The sequence below is a fragment of the Mugil cephalus genome, chromosome 15 (assembly GCF_022458985.1).
Source record: "Mugil cephalus isolate CIBA_MC_2020 chromosome 15, CIBA_Mcephalus_1.1, whole genome shotgun sequence".
Classification (NCBI taxonomy): Eukaryota; Metazoa; Chordata; class Actinopteri; order Mugiliformes; family Mugilidae; genus Mugil; species Mugil cephalus.
Window position 1 is genome coordinate 3,482,067 of NC_061784.1, and position 25,048 is coordinate 3,507,114.

The following is a 25,048-nucleotide window of genomic DNA, read 5'->3' on the forward strand; positions in this document are numbered from 1 at the left end:
GGGAAATCGAACATGTGCATGCAATCAAGAATGTTAGTGCAGCACACACTGACCAAACTGTAAATCTAAACATTCTTGAAAATGGTTCACATAAGAACAACACAAAGCGGATATTACAGTAAGGGCATCGGGTCCCTATTTCTTTTTATTTGTTGCACATGATATCTGCACCACAACTCTCTTCTATCTCAACTACTTCAATTAAATGAAGGCACCAGTGTGAAAAAGTCATTACTAATTTAGTCGATTTAGTACAGGAAAACATTAAAGAATAAGAACAACAAACAATTATTAAAGTTACACAGTAAGGCATATACAGTATCTTTCAAGCATGTTAACCATTTTTGGTATGAAGCAGCAAAATAATAACCAATATTACAGTGCGTTTGTAAAATGCATCAGTTAAAAAGCTGAAAGTATTATTTAAACTAAGCTGTGCTCCTTTATATCACTACAACTTAACACATGAAACATTGCTTCCTGTCTAAGAAAGCTCAGTGCGGTCTTTCCATATGTTTTACACATATGGAAAGACCACATACTACATTCAGTATCATAGCGGTGAAGAACAAAAACATCACACTGAGGCACGACTGATCAAATCTGTCCAGCCTGGTTCACAGCAGTGGCAGCCATCTGATTCTCTTGACTTCTTCGGCTGTTCAGTATGGCCTGAATGCTGAGGGTGAGCTATGGAGGGAAACAATGGAACTTGAGAATGACTGTTTGTACATGTGCTGTATGTCCACACATGATTACTCTCACTTAATGACTTACTGTTTGCTGCTTTGTAAGAGTGTCTCTGTAAACAAGCTGTGAGTGTCCCTTCCTCTTCTCATCATATTGTTTCCAGTCCTCAGCTTTGCTTTTTACCAGCTCCTCAGACAGATCAGGATACTGTTGACGCTGTGGCGGAAACCAAGAAATTAATGTTTACATGTCAGATTAAATAGACTTCAATTATTTGCTATGTTATGAGGTGTGATGCATTTTAACAACTCCACTGCTATAAAGCAGACTGATATGAAAACATACATTTATCATGGTGGTTGCACTGTCTGCCAGTAATTAAATTAAATTAATTAATTTTCCAGTATTAACTGATTTGGCTGTAAAATTGTGGGAAAAAATGGCTGATCACAGTTTCCTAAAGGTCAATTTGGCTTTGTCAAATTATCACATAAGATGAAAACAAAAACTGAGAATCAGAAAATTTGGAAATCCTTGCTAAAAAAACAATATAAAGGAACTTTTTAATGTAATTGTAAAGTGCAATAGTTTGGACACAAGTCGGTACATTGGAATCTCGCTTTTAGAAACCTTCATAGCTAACAAACACTTGTGACCAACCAACACTTTTGCCCAATGTCTTCACACAGATGTCTATTGTTATTTTGGTCAGGGGACTGTGAAGGACACTGTAATAAACTATATTGGCAGAAGTATTCGTGCACCTGACTTTACACACATATGAACTTAAGTGACATCTCATTCTTAATCCATAGGGTTTAATATGACATCAGGCAGCCATTTGCAGCTGTAACAGCTTCAACTATTCTGGGAGCGTTTATGGGAATTTTTGATCATTCTTAAAGAAGTGCATTTGTGAGGTCAGACACTGATGTTGGATGAGAAGGTCTGGATCACAGTCTTCATCTAATTCATCCCAAAGTGGTTCTACTGATTTGAGGTCAGGACTCTCTACAGACCAGTCAAGTTCTTCCACACCAAACTCGCTCATCCTTGCTTTATGGACCTTGCTTTGTGCAATGGTGCACAGTCATGTTGGAACATGAAGGGGCCGTCCCCAAACTGTTCCTACAAAGTTGGGAGCATGGAATTGTCCAGAATCTCCCATAGAACACATCTGGACCATGTTCTGTTCATAAATAATGAGGGTACTGATCTAATTTAAGCAAAGATACTTCATTTCATTTTCTTCATTTCTGTGTAACTCTGCTTCTCCTCTGCTCTGTTTTAAATGGATGGAGCTCCACGCGACATACACACAAACATGTGAACACACCAACAGCCAGAATAAAACCGGACTAGAGGGGTTAACCTAGTGGTTACTATACGGTATAATGTCATGCAAAATCCAATAGTCCATATCGGATCTTAATGCAAGGCCATAGGGAGTCTATGGCCTTGCAAGATCCGATATGGACTATTGGATTGCAAGTGACCATCTTTAGGTGTGGTCAGACCTGGCATTAACATGCGTCTCCCAGTGCTTCCCCAGATCCCATCTCAGTTTAACGCTTTGTAAGCAAATAAACCTCCACATCATCTGGGACCCTGTAGAATATTTTAACATCTATTGTCTCCAATGGATCTCTACCACTGCTCCAGAACAGTTCAGTTTTATGGTACACTCAATGTCCCTTAGGAGACACTGAGGTCTTTTTTGACCACAGTCCTGTAGAAGTCAGTGAATTCGGTATGAGAAATCAATTCTTCCCCCCATTCTTGCAATGTTTCTACTGCTCCTGGCTGCTGGCCAACACCAAAGCAAAACATTGTTACCCTCATGTTAAACAGTTAGCAAGGTGGTCGTGGTCAACAGCTCTCGTTTCTAGGTTATTTAGATGTTGCTCTGCCGACATTAGACTTTTGTGATAAGGTTCACCTCTGCACAGTGGAACAACGCACCACAGAAATTGTGTGAGCAAAACCTTCCTGTAGTTGCCTTCCTTTTCTGTCCAGCAGTTTTATTTATTTTAAGTTCACACATCTGACAGATTCACTCACCTGACAGCTTCTGACTTTCAGAAGCAATTTGATAGCTCTCTATATTGGTGTGATTTGCATAGAGGAGGCCATGGTTGTGTGAGTGTAACGCTCTGGTTTGTCATCAATTAACAACTTAAGACTCACCACTTGCAACACGTAGGCCTCGAGAGGGTAAAACTTAATTTTCTGCAGATCCATGAAAGCCACGGACACATTTTTTCTGGTTTGGTTAAGCATCTCCTGCAAAGACATTTACATTTAACGCATACATACACAAACATCACACGCAGTAGTTCTAAGACAATGTTTTATGTAATATGAATTCATACGATTAGCTCTTCGTTGGTCTTTGTATACAAGGTCTTCTGGATGGAGCCAACTGGAACGCTGGCTGAGTGTGACTGAGGAAAAACACAGACACGAGCAGAAATAATATGATGTAAGTCTAAGCCATGAGGTATGATTAGAGAGAGTCCTGCATGTGATAACTCCTGCTTTGCAGTGCACAGCTGTTTACCTCAGCTTCATACTCAGCCCAAGCATCTTTGCGTTCTGCCTCACTGAGTTCTTCCTCTTGTTTGTGGTCCAGCAGGGATTCATGCTCATGGTATGACACTATCTGGTTTTTACAGGTTTCTAATAGCTGTGCTAGGACATCATCCTGAGAAACAGGGAATAAATGTCATTCAATCATTTATCGTGTGTTATCCTTTGATGCCTTGAAATTCCTACACACGACTGTCTCACAATGTAGAAACCTGAAACAAAAGACAGTGAAATCACCTTTGGCAAAAGAGAGGCGAGTCTCTTGCTTTTCTTGGAGTTTGGTTCGTCAAGCAGATCTGGCTCAAATATGTAGAGTTCAGTGAGTTCAGAAAGGGTGAAATGTCTCTCAATCTGCTGCTGATCCACCACTCGGAAGGACAAAGACTGCTTGGTCACCTGACGGTCATAGATCTTCTCCTCCATGGTGCCCTGAAGATGACAATTATCACAGTAATAAACATATAGTAACTACAAAGTTCCAGCTCATTCATATACTAATACTACTGATTAACTTGATGAATTTCAATTTATCAGTAGGATCAGTAGTAGTTCGTCCATCTGGGTTCTCCAAGATGGACGAAAGGGTTGCTTCTCTGCGCCTTCAGGTCGGGGAACGGGTCCTGACTGTTTGCGCATACGCGCCGAACAGCAGTTCAGAGTAGAGCCCTGCACGGGACTGTTTTTTCATCTCGCTCCCGTCTGCTCCTGCTGAATTAATGACCATTACTGCCCGCACTTGCAACATGTGTGTTACACTCCTGCCCACTCCCGCAATGTGTATGTCCACTCCCACCTGCTCCCGCAAAACTTTGAGTATTTATGCCCGCACAAAAATAGAAATACAAAAACGCATTGATTTTGTATCTTCTCCCATCCCGCAGGAGAAAACACTTCATTTTATAGGCTATTAATAAAGAGATTCAATATGTTGTTTGTTTCATTTTCCTGGAGAACAGAGCAGGTGTGTCGCCTCAACCCAGATAATAAATATAATAATACAGACTTGTGTCCGTTGTAAACTAAGTTAGTATTTTTTTGACATTCGTTACAACTAACAATTCCAGTTCGTTTCCATCTTTGTCACAGACAATTGAGAAGTTTCTCCAAATGTCGGACTTGCCTTGCTTTGTCTTAGTGCTGTAAATACCTGCTTTGAGCTTCCTTTCAACATCATTTGTTGACATCCTGTCGCTAGGCTACATCCTGATCCCGCAGTGTTTTTTGTTTTGTTTTTTTGCCTCCTGCTCCCGCCCGTTCAATGCTCACCTGGGCAATGACAGCATGACCTGGAGGGGCCATACTGGGAGGAACGGTCTGCCTGATCTGAATCCGAGCGGTGTTCAGTTATTGGACTTGTGTGTCCAACTGTGCAAGTTGCAGTCTATCCATAACTAACATCATGTTCGAACATAAGGTTGTTCATCGGTGCTCTTGGCACCATGACAGCCTAGGTCATAGGTTGATGATTGACTTTGTAGTTGTATCATCAGACCTGCGACCCTATTTTCTGGACACTCGGGTAAAGAGAGGAGCAGAGCTGTCAACTGATCACCACCTGGTGGTGAGTCGGATCAGATGGCAGGGGAAGACGCCGCGCAGACCTGGTAGGCCCAAATGAATAGTGAGGGTCTGCTGGGAACGCCTGGCGGAAGAACCTGTCAAGATGGTCTTTAACTCCAACCTCCGACATGTTCCGCTCCGCCATTGTCGAGGCAGCTGTTGTGAGCTGCGGCCGCAAGGTCGCTGATGCTGGTTGTGGTGGTAACCCCCGGACCTGCTGGTGGACACCAGAGGTGAAGGGAGCCATCAGGCGGAAGAAGAAGGCCTACAGGGCCAGGGCATGGTTGGTCTGTGGGTCTCCGGAAGCAGCTAAACGGTGGCTAAACTGTCTGCGGAAGACGACAACTTGCCCACACCGTTTTTGGTGGGGGTGGGGAGCTGCTGACATCACCTGGGGCTATTGTCAGGCGGTGGAAGGAATGCTTTGAGGAACTCCTCAATCCCACCAACATGTATTCCTTAGGGGAAACAGAGCTGGAGGGCCCGGGGTTGGACCATCCAATCTCTGGGGCAGAAGTCGCTGAGGTGGTGAAGCAACTACTTGGTGGTGGAGCCCCAGGAGAGGATGAAATCTGCCCTGGGTATCTCAAGGCTCTGGATGTTGTAGGGCTGTCTTGGTTGACACGCCTCTGCAACATTGCATGGTCATCGGGGGCAGTGCCTCTGGAGTGGCAGACCAGGGTGGTGGTTCCCATCTTTAAGAAAGGGGACCAGAGGTTGTGTTCCAACTATAGGGGGATCACCCTCTTCAGCCGCCCTGGGAAAGTCTACGCCAGGGTGCTGGAAAAGAGGGTCCGATCAATAGTTGAACCTCAGATCGAGTAGGAACAATACGGTTTTCACCCCGGGCGTGGAACTAGGGTGCTGGAGGGGAAATGGGAGTTTGCCGTGCCCCCAGGGGCATTCTGTGGGGGGTGCTCTGGGAGTATAGGTAGGATGACCCCTTGCTAAGATAGTAAAACCGCTGCTCCTCCACGCTGAGAGGAGTCAGTGGAGGTGAAGAATAAATAAACTTTATGTAGCAGAATGTTCTTGTTTCCCTAGCTGGAGCTCAAGAGCTCAATAAGTGTAGCTCAAGAAGACTTATTAAAAACATACATTATATACAAAATAAAGATAAGAATCAAAGAATATAGCGTCATAAAGTTATCAAACTCAAGTCACATTTTAGGTGATATCATTGACGGATGGTGAACTTACCTGAGCCAAGAATCGGTACACAAACACTTGTTTGAGCTGCCCAAAGCGGTACACTCTGTAGATGCTCTGTATGTCATATGAGGGATTCCATGAAGCGTCAAAGATGATGACTCTGTTTGCAGCCACGAGGTTGATACCAAGTGAGCCTGCTCTCGTTGAGATGAGAAACAATCGGCCACTAAAATAAAGATCATTAAAATACAGTCAGATGGGAAATTTGAGTGAGACTCGGTCAAACATCCAGCCCAAGTCTTACTCCTGTATAATCAATGTAAAGCTGTGAGAGTCAAACATTCTGTACCGGACATTGGCTTTATTATTGAACTGATCAGCCCATTTCTTCCTTAACGCAGCGCTGGTGGAACCATCCAGACGATAGTAATCAACATTTTTGATCCAGCTGCCCGCTGTTAAAACAAGAGCAAAAATAACAATGTCATCAATGAAAACATTCTCTAAATAAATGACTATCTCCTTTCCCGTCAACCGAGCGTTACCTTTAAATGATTGGTCCCTGGCATGGTGAGATGCCTTCAAGAAATCCTCGATCAGGTTTAATGAGATCAAGGACTGACTGAACACAAGCCTAAGAAGAGAAAAATGTTTTTTAGTCACCATATTTGTTGACCATCTGTTAAAAATGGGCTCATGTCAGAAAAGAAACATACACTTTATCTTGCAGGTCTTCAGCCATCCTGAGGATCTCAAACAAGAGCACCATCTTCCCCGAGTGCTCCAGGATTTTGGCGTCACTGTCGGACAGAAGATTCTTGTACCAGCCCTCATCAATCTGAGACCTCAAGCTGACATCTGCGTTCTCTCCTATAAAGAACATGAAACAGGACAAACTATAGTATCGCTGGTAAGCTAAAGGGCTGGAGTATTAGTTGCCCACGGAGTTCAACTACCTTCCACTGCAGGGAAAACTTTGGCTGCATCAGCAATCATGGCACTGTTGTCATTGTTATTCCCTTCGTTCTCTTTCAGTTCACTAGGCCAAAAAAATAAACAAAAAATGTTAACGATGATAATTATTGGAATACTGGCTGAACTAGGCCACTCCAAAGGTGCATGAAGCCTCCTGAAATCTGAGTAATAATGACGAGATAATTAATCGCCATGTTTCAGTATGAATGCTGCAGGCTTTACCTCTCAGCCACAGCGGTTTCTGCATTTCTGAACAAATCTGCTGTTTTAGATGTATTTTTCTTTTCAAAACATCCCTGGAAGAAAAAAGAAACACTTATTGCGCACTGCATGACTACCCAGCAAGTAGTAAACATTCAAAGTGATATTTGTACCTTCTTGTCTTTGCTCATGTAGCTGAGCTGAAGGCACCATGGATGAGTCCAAATTCGGCTGAGCACTTGAAAGTCCTTGAACAGGTTTGCTCCAGCCCTCTTTAATCTGTAAGTTATGGAGCTCACACCTGAAAAAAAACATGCATGCATCTACATCACGTGGTTGAGCAGCAACATATTACAGTATATTTCAGATAATGTAGTAAATGTCATACATCCACCAGGATTAAATATCTTGGGGAAATCACACAAAAACAGGTGTTTTTAACTTTCATGTATATGTTGATTGCTGTGCTTTTGCATTCAAACAGGTGGAGGCAGACTGTTACCTGTGATATGGTTGAGGTAGTACTGGTATAACTTGTACTGAAGCGGTGAAATCCTAACTGCCAGCACATACTCGTGTTTGGGAGGAAGAAACTGTGTCAACTCAGAGTAATCTCTTCTCTAGAAGAAAGAACGAAAAAGAAAATAATGTAGACAGCAGGAGATTTTTTATTTTTTTTTTAACCTTGACTGAAGTTTTATTTTACCTGCACGCATCCCCCCAACACCGAATAAAGAATGTGAGCTCGCTTTTTCATGACTCTGACGTCTTTAGGTGTGGAGTCAGCACACTGGCCGTTCTGTATGGGGTTTATAAAGCGGTTTCGGAATTCGCCCAGTGAGCCCAGAAGACTCTTCTTTATGAAATTGACCATGCAGTGGTCTATGGGGGGGGGAAATACAGCAGGTCAGTTTCATCTCCAAAGGAAACATTTCTAAATAAAAACTGAGTGTGGCTCAAAATGTAACATTTCATGTAGTTTACAGTACCAATTTTCAAATTTACAACGTGAAAGACAACGTGGAGATGACGTGACTGCACGTTACTACCCCAGACTGAATAATACTGCAACACTGCAACAGCAAAGTCACACACTGGTTTGTGGACTACAGTCTTATAGCATCAAGTTTAATTATGTTATAATTACATAATTATAATTATGTTCTACGTAACTTGAAGCTGAGTAGTGGTGAAGACTTACACTCAACAAGGTTGTTTTGTAGCGGTGTTCCAGTTAGCACCACTCTTCTTTGCGTCTTGATGCCGTTCAAAGCTTTGGAGACATTGGAAGCCTCATTGCGAAGGATGTGCCCCTCATCACAAACCACAAAGTCTGGACCTGAAAAGCAAAGAAATAACAACAGCCTGAATGAGCAAAGGAATGAAACAGGAAGAATCTTGAATAACAGCATGTCACCACAAAGTCACTGAACCTGGATCCACCAGTGCTCTCTTGAACTCTTCCTTTGACACCTCGTCCTTGATTTTGTGGCACTGTGACAGGATGCGGTACATCTCGTAACCCATTAACATGACGCCTCCGAATTTCTGCCACCTCTGCAGAGCTCTAAGTCGTTCATGGGGATGCCTTATTGAAGTCAGTTCTGTAACCTGTTAACATATGTGTGCATTTGAACTATAGCAACAAATGAACATAAGTTAAAGCACCAACTGTATAACTGGCCTCCTGCCATTAAACACATTTTAATTTCTGTACGTACCATCACTTTATCTTCTCCCATGCTGCTTTGCCATTTCTTGAACTCACTGAGCCAGTTAAGGATCGTATTCAGTGGACACACGACCAAGGCGGTTTTGAACCTCAGATTTGTTGACAGCAACACAGTGTGGAGGAACGCAACTACCTGTGAGATAAGACAACTGTGAATTTAGAATTATTGACAATGGAAGACAAATAATTAAAGACTAAATGACGAAATGTAAAAACTATAAATAAATAAATAAATTTGAAAAAAAAAGATACGTAATGAACAATGTTGAGGGGAAACAGACAGAAAATCATATAGCTCAAGGAGCACTTTGCTATTATAAAGTCAGATTAATATATCTGTTGACATTTGCCTGTGATAAGGACACTGAATGTGTGGTGGATGTGTATATATCTTCACCTGCAGAGTCTTTCCTAACCCCATGCAGTGTGCCAGTATACAGCCTGATCCTGGAGAAGAGTTGGCCTTCTTCACAGACTCACAGCAAGAGTCCCAAATAAACTGGACGCCTTTTGGGAGAAACAAGAACATTGTTATTAACGGTATCACTGGTATGTCACAAAGCTCTCACTGAAATCAGCCAAAACAGTTCACTGGTTGGTTCACATGTTGGATTGGGACATTTTATACATCAAAGACCGTTTGAAGCTTTCAGACACTGTGTCTGGATTGGTCGAATATACTGTCAGTGTAACCAGGACCTACTGTCGTCAACAATGCATGTTAAAAAACAAACTAACCATCCACTTGGTGAGGCTTTAGTTTCGTCACCAGGTTCCTGTGCACCTGAACAAGAGGCATCTTGGTCTCCTCGTCCTGATCCAGGATCAGCTTGGTTGTGACGGGACACACCACTTGAGACAGCTCATCTTGTATCACAATTATCTGCAAAACAATCCCAGTCAGACGGCATTTCCTAACAGGTACAACTGTCAGTAACAAAACACAGTGATTATTATCATTCACGACGAGGCATATAACATCTTTCGCAGAAATGATCAAAGTAAAGCTTAATGGCTGATTTGCAGTACCTCTCTTCTATCCTCCATCTGTTGATCCCTATTTGCCAAACGTTTGCACCTCTCCTCCTCCTCCCTGAGGGCTTCCTGGGTCTCAGCACGGAGGCTTTCATCGCCAATGATTTTTCGGATCTTTCTGCGTCCCTTGGGTGTTCCTTTACTGTCGCTGGCCTCCTTATCCGCATCCTCTTGATCGCTCTGCTAAAATACAACGAGCAGTATGAGCACTACTCGTCTCAGACGCAATGGTCCAATTCAAGGTATTAAAGATGAGCAGGTTACAGGTAAGAAGGAGAAACAGGGAGAGGTGACATCAGCCGCTACCTTTTCATCGCTGGAGTCAGACAACCAAATGCAGGTGACCGATGTCTTCTTTTCAGAACGATCTGCATCCTTTGCCTTTCTGGTGCTTTAAAAAGAAAAAAGAGTAAATGTTTTTGTATGTGTACATAATATATCATGTGAAAGACTGCAATCGTGTCATGTGAATAATCTGAATTATATGTATTGTTTTTACTGGATTAAATGCATATCATATACATACATGTATCAAGAGATAAATGTGCCCAATGAAAGTCTGTTTTGTGTGATGTGCCATCACTTCTTGATCGTTTATAGTCTTGGCTTCTATTTCAGAAACGTGCACTGGATGTGGTATATATAGAACATTTTTACACCATGTAAAGCTTCAGAACACTTGAGCAAAATTTAAATAAGCTAGTTTTATGAGGTTAAACCATCTGAACACTCTACATGCAAATTGTTTATTTTTGTTTTCCCCAGGAGAAATAATTTGTGGATATGTAGTGTATAGACCTTATTACATATGTAGAGCTATATTACATATGCTCTCATCATTATATAGATCTATCGTGTCTATTATTATTTGCTTTGTGATCACCAATCACCGAGCTGCCCACTGTGTGTTGTTGTTTTTCAATCTAAGTCAATAAACATACAGTATAATCTACTCTATTTTTTATCTTGTAACAGAGGGAAACACACTGACTTTTGTTTACAGTAGAGCCAGTGTAGCCTGATGGTTAAAACTGCATATATTGTCCAAAACTCTGACTCAAAGAAAGTGGCAGCTGAAACAAATCTACCTTTTAAAGTCGTCTTCACTAGCTTCATCCTCCGACAGACTCAGCACCTCCATCATCCCATCTTCACCATCGTCACCAAACTCATTACTGAGGTTAGTACTGTCACTATCACCTTGAAATCAAAATCGGATGTTAGAGCTCGGTGAATATTTCCCGTTCAGAAGGATTTGGTTCTAATGTCACAGGTGTGCTTACTGGTCTTGCATTCTCTGCTGGCTCGTTTTTGCTCTTGTTCGCTCTTAGGTGTGTCTCCGGATGTCTGATTATCTAAAGTGAGTTTGTGGCGGAGAAGATAATGGCTGGCGACGGGCCGACTAGCCGTGGCGTCGGATGATTCTGAAGACAAATCTGCCCCTGCAGGAGAGGTATATTCCATCAGTATTTCTCCGCTTTTACAACCTAGCATCAAAAAAGTCCCCTGACAATAGGGCAATACACATTCCGTCCTACTCCAGGACCAAAAGTGAAAAATTTCTGCTTGTACAACGCTGCAAAAGCCATGTACCTTACAGAGAAAATCACTTACCGTTTTCATCTGTTCCATTATCCGCGTTGCCTTCTTTGACCTCCTTGCTGAACTCCGCCTCAGAGTCTTCCTCCCGTGATTCCTCATCCGAAGAGATATCGTCACCCGAGGAGTAGTTGGCTTTAATTTGGGCCAAAAGCATTTTCTTAGCGATTCTTTTAAAAAGTAGAAGAAAGGGAAAAGGCACCTGAAGTTCATTTCAAGATCAGTAACATTGTCTGTATATGGATATTGCTGTACTTGAAGACAAAACTATTAAATTACAACTGGGTGATATTTTGCAAGAAGCACTGATTGTTGATGAGGTGGCAACGGCGTTTTGTTGGCACTAAAAAAGAACTATAATCAGATATCTTTAGTCATTTCAAGTCAATTCACATGGTGTGTCTCTACATTTTAAATTTGTGTTTAGACCTGATAATTCAGTCAAATAAAGACCAAATAAAGTCAACTGCCACAACACAGGAATAGGATTAAATTCATGATGATAGCAGAAAAATATGAAACACAGACACTTTGTAAGAGTAAGAATTTATTAAAACAAACAAGTATTTGTCACAGAAAAGAAAAATAAATGAAAGAAATTCCCTTCTTCTCCTTCCGTAGTTTGTTCTCCTATGGGACACTTTTTTTTTTCCTCCCCATCAAAGTTTTTTTGCCTACTCCGGTTCAACGGACATTTTATTCCTTCTTTTTTCCACTTAATGATGAGGAAAGTCTTTTAAGCTGACCTGAATGCAACATGCTGATACTGCCGTCTAATTAACCATGTCTTCTAAAAGGACTTGAAAAGAAAAACACTGGACACAAGCATAGCAAGCTACAAACAAAGTCTGTACATAGACATTTACTTAGAATGAACTTTGAACAGTAAAGCATCAAATTTCAAACTGAGAAACAGGCGCCCAACATGTGAGGACGTTCACGATAAACTGGACTGATTAAAAAGGGTAAATATAGAGTTTTAAAAAAGCATGAATATGTACAATTAGCTCTTGAACCCTGTCTACATCTACTCATGTGGGTGGAGTTAGTCTACTTCATCCAGCATAAACATGATTTCATGCACAGACCATGACCCCAAAATAGGTTATTAATACAGGTCAGAGGACAAAAAGACGACTACCGTTTCCACAATGCCACATGCTATGTAGATTAGGGGGAAAAAAAACGTTATATGGTTTTGCCATTAACTATAAACAACGTACACTGTACATTTCTGCTGACCATTTTTCACGAAGTAAAACTGTGCTAAAACTACAAATAAAAACAGACTTTACAGGGGGAAAAAAAAAACGTGACGCCCATAGTTGGGTAAAATATCCCACATTTAAGTGACTGTTGCCTAACAGCACCTCACTCAGTGCGGTGCTGTCAGGAAATCCGACCTGGGAAAAAAAAACACGAGAAACAAACATGGATGTCATTAAAGGTGTAACCTAAATTTGGTGGCTTTTAGGCACTTAAACAGTTGTTGTTTCACAGCCCACTCTCAATTCTCAGACATACAATGTTAACATTTAAATCTCTGACCTGGAAGAATTGCTTTCATGTGTGGTTTTAATGGTTAACGCTAATTCGTCAGCTTTAATGGTCAGCAGTAATGTATACTCTGTATATAGAAAGTGGGGTAAAACGTAAAAACAAAAAAACACTGATGTGGCTTCAGTGAACACTTAGGACTACAGTCAGCCAAACGAATAAAAGTACGGTGTGAAGATTACGGTGATGAACCAGGACACTGTCTCGGTAAAGAAACCTTTACAGCTTTGAGTACGGATGTATTATGTCTACTGAATATATTTCCGTCTTCCCATTTCGGCATTTCAAATTGCTCGCAGGGCACAAATTGCACATTCAGTGGAAGCTTTCCCTGGCACAACTAGTCAACTGTCCACAGAAGTCGAGAAAATAATAAGACGACTGTTTTGGCACCAATGGCCAAACTGTAATCCGTTACTTCTAAATGCACATGACAGTCGATCACTCCAGGTCAGAGTATATCACATGACCTCCAATTTTATATTTTAATATTTCTGCACAAATTCTGGGCCATTACCCTGGATTTGGCATTGAGCAGCAAAAAGTAAATAAATATTTCTCCTCCATTGGAATGGGGTGTTATGCTTTCAAAGTGAATAACAGCATTTTTATAGCAAAATAAAATTATATTGATATCAATACATTAAAAAAAAAAAAAAAAAGCTGAATTACAGCCTTGGCCATAGCCAGAAAATACCTAAATTGATAAGGTGGTGTCTTTTAAGTAGATTTGTTTGAGGTTGTTATCCATAGTCAGTATATTGGCTACAGTAGATGACGGGTAGAAGAAGAAGAAAAGCAAAAAACTGCTGTGGACGAGGTCAGCAGCAAAATATACTGCATCAACATCAGGTCAAATATGTTACATATAGAACACAATACCTAAATTGCCATTTCCTTCAGACAGCTGTTTCCAACACAGCCGCCATGAAGAGAGCCGTTATACTGCATCTCTTCAAAGACAGTTTTTAACAAAGTGTCATTTTCTGCCACAGCACATAGGAGTTGTTGGTTTTTCAACAATTTGATTTGAATTAATTACTGTGTCACTTTGAGATTGAGGCAGACTGGCAACTGTTGTGTGATGTTAAATTACAGGTTTCGTTAATGGAGTCTGGTGGATTTGAAGAGAGCAATGAAAACTGTAAGGATTCATATGCCCGTTGTTAAAGGTTACCAGTAAGGGAAAACAGTGATGATGGTCTAATGATGCTACTTATTGTTTTAAGTAGCTACATACAGCTGGTGACCTCGTCCAGAGTAGTTTGTTGCTTGGCTTCCACAGTGCTACTTGTGTATGCTTCTCCAAACCGGGGACATCTGCAGGAAATACCCTGACTTTGGATTTAAAGGGGACTAAACTACTAATTAACTGGCGTGAACATCACTCTTACTTAAGACTGAACATCAGTGAAGCTATAAATACACTGAATAAGGCAAATGCATGTCTTTTCTCATGGCCTCACCTAAACTAATGGTACGAATGAACACTTAAGGCATTCAGTGTTTTTAAAACATGCTCAGAAACTGTTCAACCAACCCTGTTATGGGTGAGGGTGATAATTTTGCATCTAAACGAATTCAAAAAGCTGAAAAAAATCCATCTAAAGTGTATATACAGAGACATGTTTTATTCAAAATTCAACCTTTAGGATGAATGCAACAGCAGAAAATAAAAGAGGTGAAGCATAAGTTACAAACACACGTACAACTTAGCAACCTTTGTTCTCCCTATGTAAAAACAAAACACTGTTATCCACTGTTAGTATTGTATAGAGGCAAAAAAAAAAATACTGCAGAACGTATTCTGTTTTAAAAATAAAATTGTGCAGATAATGTAGTAGGCAGGTTTCACCCTTCATACTTGAATAATAAAAAACAAAATTCCATTACGTAACAGAGTTGCTGAATGGTGGACAACAGTTTAGAACAGAAATAGCTCAACACTCTCCAAATATGTTATAATACTCTGACTGAAAATAAACTTTTGTTGCATTAACAGGTTAAGGTGTAAGACCAAATAAACTTTAGTGTGTAATTCTCCTCAATGGCAAGGGATTTACCATTTGGTAACAGCTTAGTATACCGTAGAACACAGTATCATATAAGAAATGATAATAAATGAAAAGAAAATTTATCTCTGCCTTTCACATATATCAAACACCCGCAGTGATATATAGACAAGCTGAGTATGTCGCTTATCATTCACAAAAGTTTTTTAAGCAAGCTTCCGAGTAGCATGATGCCTCACAGTGTATCTCTAGAATGTGTATTTGACTTCTGGGGCTCGACTGCAGCTACGTTTTGGTCTTGTTTGAATAGGCTGCAACTGAGTCCTAATGACGTGGGTTTTGCTAGATCTGCCACACAGGTCAGGATTTGAAGTTGGAGCCTTTCTCCCACATCTAGGGTGCCTTACGAACTCTACATCCGGGCGTTTTGAACCGTACCTATTTTCTGGATCGTCGTCGTCTTCTGCTGCCCACGAGGGCCCAGACTGCTCCTCATCTCCTACAAACACAAACACATAATGGACTCATTACTTCTTTTCTGAAGCAAATAGAGTTACTATCAAAGAACGGGTGAACTGTGAATTGGCACTGATGAATTCCCCTGGCACAACCTGTGCAAACATTCTTGGTTCCTTAGAAAGCATCAGCCATTTTTCCTTTCTTCATTGACAAAGACAGCCTACGCTGTACTTCAGATTATATATCTGATTAAATCTTTTTAATGATATTTTTGCTAGAATAAGACTTTTATTGTTTCTTAAGTGTTCACTGATTTTCAGATTCATACAATTCAAAACAACCTCACAGGTCACTGATAAAATGTAAACTGTACTATATGGAGAAAACTGGGAAACAAGAAACTAATTTCCATTGGTTAGTGTTACATACCGTAGGTTCGTAAGTTAAAGCCTACAGAATATTTTAAAGGCTTTGCACACGCATTAAATTTTAGTCACAATACTGGAAACTACGTTCAAGTTTTCAATGAAAATATGCAGACATAAAATTACCAAAAATAACTAAACATCTAAGCAAATATTGAGTTTAATGTCACATTGGTCACAAGTGCGAGTCATTTCATTTTGAAGAAACAACACGTAACTACATTTGGGCTCATGAAGTAATACAATCCAATACCTAAAGGTGTTAATAAGGTATAGGTTTTGATTTATCCATTGCCTACTGTATATTAAATGACAAATGTAAGTCTTACCCGATGATTGGTGGAATGCTGCAGCTCCTAGTAAGGTCACGTCTTCTGTGATTGGCTTCATCTTTTGATCACTTCCGTCACTCCCAGAGTCATCATTGTGTTCATCTTCACTTGATGACGTCGACGATGAAGAGTCCATTGGTGCATGACAAGATTTAGTCGTAGACTTCCCAGCTTGCATCCTACCCTTCTTTCTAGCCACGCCTTCCTCCTCTCTTTTGGCCAGGTGAGGCTTCCCTATTGTCCGTAACGTATTTAAGTGTTTTATTTCCTTTTGTGAGTCTTGTTCGTCACTAGAAGAATCTGTCCCACTTTCCTGTCTGGCTTTTACCCTTCTGTTGCTCAAGTCTGAGTCGCTAGAGCGCTCCAGTATCTTGCGTTTTCGGCGGATCTTGTCCGGTGACATTGGGGTGTTCTTAGTGAGCCAAAAGAGACATTTCTTGGCCACTTTAGCCGGTGACACTTTACCAGTGTCCTCGTCACTCTGGGCTTCATCTGAGCTTTGTGTTATTGCTGCTCGCTCCAGCAGCGCAGCGGGGACTTCATCTGAGTCGGAGTCATCCCTCGCTCTGCTCATACCTTCTTCTTCAGTGTTTTTGGCAGGCGCAGTGTTGGATGTTTCCTCAGGGTCAGAGTCACTGTCACTGTGTTCTGCAGAAAGGGACGTTTTAGTGGTAACATCACTTGGTCGACGCAAAGGAGTCGTCTTCACACGAGGAGACCGTCTATGGCCTTTTTCATCTTCATGAAATAGTGACACACTTGAGTTGTTATTGCTCAGCTTGCTGTCAGCTTTCGTGCCTACATCACCTGTTTCTACATCTTCAGGTGCATGTTTTTCTTTTGATTTCCTATCTTTCTTGTGGAGGTCTACCTCCATCATGGGGGGATCAGATGATTGTCCCTGTTTCAAAGCTACAGGTGTAAGCTGTACCACTAGCTTTTTAGACATGTCAACCCTTCTTTCAGCAGACTTAAGGCCACTTTTTTGCTCTCCCTGACTTGCTTCAAGGGAATCCATGTCCTTCCTGGGGCACTTGAGTGGATTTCTCCCATCTACAAACCCCTTGGAGTCCGAATCGTTTTCATCCAGATGTTCACCTGCCAACTTCTGCAATTTGCTCAAGCATTTTTCATCAGAGATATCCACTTCCGCATCTGCTTCTGTCACAAGTGCGTCATTGCTTAAGAACTTCTCCCAAGTGCTCAACACATCCAAGTCACTGAATTCTTCCTTAAGGCTTTCCTCCAGTAATGCCAGAGATTTTCGTAAGCCTTTAACTACAGCCAAAAAAGAGTTCAGATAAAGATTACGAACACCAGGTGTTTGTTTGTTTGTTGTCACAGTATGAAGAAAACTGACAAAAGTTTGGTTTAAGGCGTTAGCTGAGTCCACTAAATGTTTGGCCTTCTTGGTAATGTCCTTGGAAATCTGCAGTGTGTTATAGTTGAACACTACATTTCCATCCATACCACTGTGATCCCATTTGTCCAAAGGTAGGTTTTGTGAGGAGTTTGACAACATGTCGTAAAGTTCCGATTTCTCTGGCCCTACTCGATTCTTCTTGCGCTGCCGACGCCACAGGCGCTCCATGTCCAGGACACTGTCGCAAGCCATCACCAGGTCAAAAAGGGGTTCTGGACTACACACGTAGCAATACCATTTGCTCTCCAAGATGCTGGACAGTTCCTTCCTTCCAAGATTCCTCAGAATACATTTCTTGCAGAAAGCGTTACTACAGAAGTCACAACAGATCAGGTTGCCTCCTTCGGCACACCACCTGTGAGAGGAATAATTAAGAGATGGCAAATTGTAAAAAAAAAAGAAAAAAGAAAAATTCAGCTGATAAAACTGAATTGTTTTTAATTCAGTTACAACACTGAATTTACAACAAATCATACCGGCACTGCTCGTCCATCCCGTCTCCATCCTTACTGATGTCATCACTTGAATAATAGTTATAGCAAGACTGAAAAAACAAAACATTGGAGAGAGTTCAGACAAACTGCAAAACTACTAGCATTAATACTGCGTACTTTGAATTGTTTAAAATCATATCTCAACAGTTACCATCAAATACAACGACGTAATGGAAAATTCTGTATCACACTGTACCTCACATCACTAACACCTGCTCTCATATCCTCATCTCATTGGAATGTGTTTTTCTGTGTTCAAACCCTGATTTACAGTTTAGGCCTGTAACTTCTTTGAAACAGTGCATAGGTGCTAAGTAAGTTGCCATTGACATTTATATTACACTTGTTGTTTTACTGCTTTGAGTTCAGGCCATGTTATCTCTGTAAGGGCCCTTCCTAGCAGAAGGGCTAGAGAGGAGTGAACATGTGACCTTGAGAAGATAGGGGGTATAAAGTAAATCTTTTCTGTGAACTCGTTGCTCATTTTGCCACTGTCAGTGCTTTGTGCTTTGTCTGTGCTGTGAGCCCACAGCACAGACAAAGCAGCAAAACTGTACATTCAAATATATTAATAACTATATTAATATCTTTGATAATAGTTGATAGCAGAACAGCAGTTGTTGTTGTTGTTTTTTAGATGCTTTTCAGTCATGTGTTTTTTTTTTTGTTGGTTATGTTTTGTATATCTGAAGTGCAGCCAGCTAGTCTACTGAGGATGGTTTATATCAATGCAAGTCAAGACTCACACCCAAAGCAAACAGAAATAAAAAAGGAACTTGTGATGCCATTGACCTGCCATATTATGAGCCATGTGCTGACTGCACTGTAAAGGTCACAGAAAATGGAAAAAATGAATCAGACTAACCTTCTTAATATAAAGGAAAACTGACTCACCTTGCAAATAAGTACTTTCAGAACTGGATGTCGATATAAGGAGTCCTTCCGGAAGTTGTTAACTTGTCGGCCACAAGCAGTGCAACTTACAATTGGCATGGGTTCAACTCCTAGGAGACAACAACACCATTATTAACAGCAAAATGTTACTAAATGTGGTTAGCTGGATTGTCTGTCTTTTTATTCGATCTTTACTTAAATCCACTTTGCATTTTAATGTGTACATGAGCTACACTACTTGCTAAGGTATAAAGACCAAGCAAAGAAGTAAAGAAAGAAAGCAAAGTAATAGTAGATTTTCCAATGTTCAGTATCTCCCACAAGATTTACACATTTAAACACAAAGGGAAGATTTTCAGCTTACTTTGTCTGCTGGACTGTTTTTTCAGGCAAAGAAATCAATGGACAAGACCCCTGACAAGTACTACTACAGTTAATCATGCAAATAAGAGAAATTTAATGGCAGTACTGTCTGACCTCCACGTCTTCTTGAAAAGTCTTTCCGCAGTACATTGGACTTGCGGAACTCCGGACCCCTGAAATCATCTCTTCCAAGGTCAACTGCTTCAGGCCTGACCAGCACAGTGCCTGTAGAAAAAAATCCAATAAATCCACAAATATTCCTATCTTATTACGTATGTAAGTGAAAATTCGAGAAACATAAAATTAGTAAAATACACAACTGATATTTTATCAATCTAACTAGAAGCTCTTAATGCTCAAAACAAGCAGACAGATGCTCTTTCGGACTAAAGACATTTAATCAAAATGCCTGAAGCATCCCTGAAAGATTCCACAGTAAATTTCACACCAATTCATATACAATGCAGAACAGAAACACAGGACACATCTGTAAGCAAATAATTATATTTTGTGCAAAAGCACCAGACATACCTTTAGGCAATCTTGTGATATCAAAGTGACCATTTGCACTGGCTGGTAAATCCAAGTCCTCACTTGCATTTGAGTCCCCAGATTCATCCAGTCCGGAGTGCTTTGTGACAACTGAAGGTTTTCTGCAACATCAAAGAAAACAAAACACACGTAAGTCACAGAAATAGCAACATCTCTCAGTCTGGACAGTGCAACAGGAGGAGTGGGGACATAAAAAGTGTTTATCATGGTAAACTCTGAGCAGTAATGTAGTCATATAGCATAAAGGGCTTTGAGTAGTTACCAGTTAAATATTGCCATTAAATTGTGAGTACTTCATACCATTGTGCTTTATCAATGCCTGCCTTTTATAACAAACAGCAAACTCACCTCCTTGAGAATCTGCTATCAGCACCAGCCTGCAAAACAAGACATTGTTGGTTTGATTCTTACTGACAGCCAATGTCTGTTTTGAGTTTAAACCATAGACTGTATGGAAAGATGACTGATGGAATAGCTCCTCAAAAGTGAAGCCCAATCAAGTAGAGCTCCCCCCAGTGTCTGGCTGCAGTATAAGTCATAAATTCAAATGTTCGTGGATGGGACTTGGGCGAAACTATAACACTAAACTACACGTCAAACTTTTTTCTTAGATAGTTTCTGTTATTTTAAGTAGTTTATATAATGCTGATGCATGTTCATGTGCCAATCTTTCTGGCAAGTTAGTTATTTGACGCTAAGGGAAGAGGATGCGACATCTTGACGACTACCAGTTGCCATGCCAACGGCTCAGTGAAGCACTTGTGTAGGACCTTGAGAGTATGAAAAATGAAACAAATAAATAACCACAGTCTATAATCCAACATTTCTTTGTAACTGGTAGACGTGGCGTAGTATTAAATAAATGATAAAATAAATGAACACGAGTGAGCAGAAGCAGAATTTTAGGTGAGTCATCAATAACATGGCTCTGTGTGGCTCCATTCTCAGATCTTACAGCGCTGACTCCTGCTCCAAACTTGCAAGATACTCGTATCCCCGAGAAACTGGTGTCAGTTCCACGAATGCGAAGAAATAGGGACACTTTGGCCATATTTATAGAAAACTAGAAACTAGAAACATAGAAACTATGGCCTTTTTCAGACCTGGTATTAACCTGTAATGATGGTCAGTATTTCTGTTTTAAATCTGTGTGCACTCACCTGCATCTTACGTGTCTTGAGCCAGCACACATGCTTTGATCACAATTTTGTGGTGATTTTTTTTTTTTTTTTTTTTTTAATAATAAATACCAACGTAATTTGTTGTGACACATTGTAGCGTGTGCGCCCGACATATTGTGTGATGTGTATGATGTAATGAGTGATGGAGTTTACTCACAAAGTACATCTTAAAAGTTCATATTTTAACTCAAACTATGGAAGCGTCCATACAGAGTAATGTCATCGCTGTGCTATTTATCGGCTGATTACCCCTGAGCCTTGGAGTTCAGACACGGTTTCAAAAGAATATACATGGTTTCATTAGGGTCTTACACTGTGGTCTTATATTGGCACCCATCCCACATATTATCATTGGTTGTGAAAATGCTCCATTATATGGCTAGGACAATAAAAAACACTCATTCTGAATGAATGCTGATAACCTCTTTATGCAAGACAATGGTAGACAATGAGTAGACGGTCTGCCACATTGTGTGTTCTCACTACAAGAAGAATGTACTCAAAAGTCGTTAGTTTGGTCAAATGTTGCCTTGTCATTTTGTATTGTGTACGACTTGACAAAGTCTGCCGCACAAGTTCACTTAACAGGACAGCAAAACACGGAGGAAACGCTTTCAATCCAAGGGGGCAATAGACTGTATCATATTACATTCATGTCAGCTAAAAACTAGACTGCGAGCGTAAGGAACACAGGTAATGGCAGTGCTCTTTCTGGTATTTTTGTACCGAGACGCATTGCACAGATGGGCTGGGTCATGAGTTTCCTCTACATTATTCATCCCAGCGTTTGGTCAACCTCTAACTGTGTGGAACTCTCTGTAACATGATATAGCAGGTCCACGTGAGGTGTACACATCACTCAATTCAGACTGCTGATTGTCTTTGACCGATACATCAAGTGCATTTTGAGTGCATTTTCTGTCCACAAATTGAAACTTTAACCTGAAAGAAGTGACATTTCAACGTGAGCAAAGTTTGCAAATGAATAGTGGAACCATTAGTGGCACCCGTGTACTAAAGTTCATGAGGCATGCAACAAACACACCAAGATATGCTCCACAATTCAGTTACCTCTGTCAAAGCATGATGCGCAGATTTTCCCATCAAACGGGTCATATCTGTCAGACCTGCGAAAAGAAGATGAGGAAAAATATGTTTGTAGTATGTAAACATGATTACAGTGTTTCCTTTACTCATGATTAGATTGATTAAAATGTGTACCATCAGCATCCTCGGATGTTGGTGTGCCATTGCTGCCCTCAACAGCTGAATTAGCCAAGTATTCATGAAGCTTGTTGACCAATACATTCAGCTTGCTGGTCGAGGTGCTACAGCAAAGAGAAAAGAGCATTGTTGATGTAAGATTGGGAAGATGGCTAATTAATAAATGATTCCAAACCTGATTAAGATTAAGAAATAGGATATACTTATTACCAAAGTGAATTTGTGAGAATCAATTTTTTATGATGTGAGACTATTAAAAACTAACTCAAATCCACTTCAATAACTAGGACGTTCTTTTACTGTATAACAGTGAAAGCTATATACCCATTTAGCTTACAGTTTGGAAAGATCGTGTTTCACAAAATAGTATCTTTCAGCCTCACGTAACAAGTGATGAAACCAACAAGACTGCACTTTTCAAAACTCCTTTAACTGTAGTCACACAGCTTAACACATAATCAAACAATAGCTTCAATGTGACAGTGTGTAGTGTAAGAATGAGTTGTTAAATTCGGTATTTAGGCTATACTTGTTGTCTCAGAATGTGTAAAATATGTGAACACGTATATACCTAACATTTGGGTTCACGTGGTGGTTATGGGCCATATGATCATATCACATTTTACTAAACCAAGGAAGAAATCTCCATACCAGATTAGGGCAGAAGGGTCCACATAGCAGAGGATGTAGGTGAATGTCTACCTATATTATCCTTATAGGTGAAATTTTTTTTTTCTCAAATCAAACAGCAAAAAAACTGAGGTCAACGTCTAAGTCAACACTGTCAACAAGTCAAGTCAAGTCAACTGTCAATGTGACAGTTTCACTCTCAACATCAACCACTGCTCTGTTTCAAGAGTCAGAGTGGGTGCCATCCTTAACAGTACTCTATCTTTCCAGTCTCACATCATCAGCACATTTCCACCTACGTAACATTAACCAAATTTGCTTCTTCCCTCTGATCTGCATTTTTTTTCTGTTTACTTATGTGTTTTTGTTGTATTTTTATTATTTGTTTTAATGTACAGCGACCTAGAGTGCCAGAAAGGCACCCAAAATGAGAATTAAAAATAAATAAAATAAAATAAATTCAACTTTTGCTATTTCTGCAGTAGAGTCCTCTATAGTGCCTTGTAACAATTTAAATCAGCCCACATTTAGTAGAACACCTCTGACCAAAACAACCCTTAAATTTAAACTCATCTGAAAATTTAACCTTCAGTCTAAACTGTGTAATGCAACATAAATAAATTCATAAAGGGGATACAGTTCTCTATCTTAGATGTTAAATAAAGATGTTGGTACATGAGTTGAGCTAAGGTTGTTTAATTCAGTTAATCTGCATCGGTCACAACTTAAGTGTTTGTTGTTGTTGGTCCACCCTGAGCAATATAACTGGATACACAAATTATTAGAAATCCCTCCAAATAACTATATAGCTTAAGCAAGTTCTCTTTGTTTTATGCATCATATTATATCTAATTAGATGTACATGATGAGTCATGGATACATCATGGATAAATGATTACTGGTAACTGAGTACTTTGATCTAGGTTAGCTAGGTTACGTTCTGCTTACCCGTTGTAAGCAAAGAAAATAGCGACCAGACCCTCTGGGACGGGTTTCTCAGTTTCACGTGACATGAACAGCAGTGTTTAATGTTGTTAGAATTGTGTTATTGCTTAAATAACAACAATTATTGTCCTCTCTGGTATCCCAGTAGTTAGCTTAGCCGTTAGCTACTTAGCCCTCCGTTATATCTGTTAGTAACGTCACATTTCAACCCATAGCTTTTACCTCAGCATCGCTGCAGACATGCCGTGAAAGAGAAAAAAAAACAACCGAAGTCGTTCAACTTCTTATATTTTCATAGTAACAGAATAATCACTCAAATGTGTGGTCCGCATCCCGTAAATCTCATCAGAAGCTCATAGCCCGTCTAAGACAAACGAGTGGTCAGTGGCGGAGCTTCTTCTTCGTTTGTTAGACAGTGTAGCCGCTGTAATGCTGCCCTCTACTGTTCTACTATTACTGTAAAATTCTGCATTTCGTCCCCATTTTCTTACAGTGATCCAGTTTCAGTTAAGTGTACAGCGTTAAATACAGTTACTGGATAATAATGTGTGTATGCCTTGATGTCTCTGACTCTCCACAATCATATCTGCATTCTGGCTGTTTTCCAATCACACTCCTCAACTCAAAAAGTCCAAACACCAGGCTGATTATGACATGACAAGGTTTTATTTTTTTATTTTACAGATGTGTTTGGTTTCGTGTATCCTGCCACATCACTTTCACGGACTAAAGTGTATCCCAGCAGTCCTCACTGTTGGCATTTTTTCCTCATGAGCAGCATTCTTTGCCAAATTATGTGCCTCCACGTTTTCCTCTACACCAGCGAGTGCTAGTACTAAACAAACCTTCTTCACATTGGGATTTGTTAAATGCATGTCAGTATATTAGGCCTTCCTTTAATTTCTACAGTGTTTCCTGTGTCCCAATTATTCTCAATTATTTATTTTATTTTATTTTATTTTATTATTTATTTTACTTTTGTTTATTTGATAGTACTATATAGCAGTCATGGCTAAACTATAAT

At 40.2% G+C, this 25,048-nt stretch overlaps 1 protein-coding gene across 2 annotated transcripts; it reads right to left on the bottom strand.

Annotated features, from left to right (window-relative positions):
• Positions 1–113: 113 nt before the first annotated feature.
• LOC125020803 (transcriptional regulator ATRX-like) lies at positions 114–24,422 on the bottom strand. 2 transcript variants are annotated; one of them, XM_047606308.1, is made up of 35 exons: positions 24,247–24,422; positions 22,447–22,553; positions 22,297–22,352; positions 20,393–20,421; positions 20,024–20,145; positions 19,607–19,717; positions 19,130–19,239; positions 18,218–18,285; positions 16,316–18,096; positions 15,541–15,601; positions 11,549–11,703; positions 11,218–11,376; positions 11,023–11,134; positions 10,241–10,325; positions 9,929–10,114; positions 9,638–9,782; positions 9,297–9,406; positions 8,889–9,032; positions 8,601–8,778; positions 8,369–8,506; positions 7,874–8,049; positions 7,670–7,787; positions 7,341–7,468; positions 7,189–7,262; positions 6,948–7,030; positions 6,708–6,861; positions 6,537–6,625; positions 6,341–6,446; positions 6,040–6,217; positions 3,517–3,708; positions 3,251–3,394; positions 3,063–3,134; positions 2,878–2,973; positions 778–906; positions 114–690 (listed from the first exon to the last, which is right to left on the bottom strand). In XM_047606308.1, exons 1-35 carry the CDS (start codon positions 24,264–24,266, stop codon positions 598–600), a joined length of 5,709 nt encoding a protein of 1,902 aa, XP_047462264.1. In that variant the 5' UTR covers positions 24,267–24,422; the 3' UTR covers positions 114–597. The 2 variants fall into 2 exon arrangements, with proteins under 2 accessions (XP_047462264.1, XP_047462263.1); XM_047606307.1 differs by having other exon boundaries at positions 9,929–10,117.
• Positions 24,423–25,048: the final 626 nt, after the last annotated feature.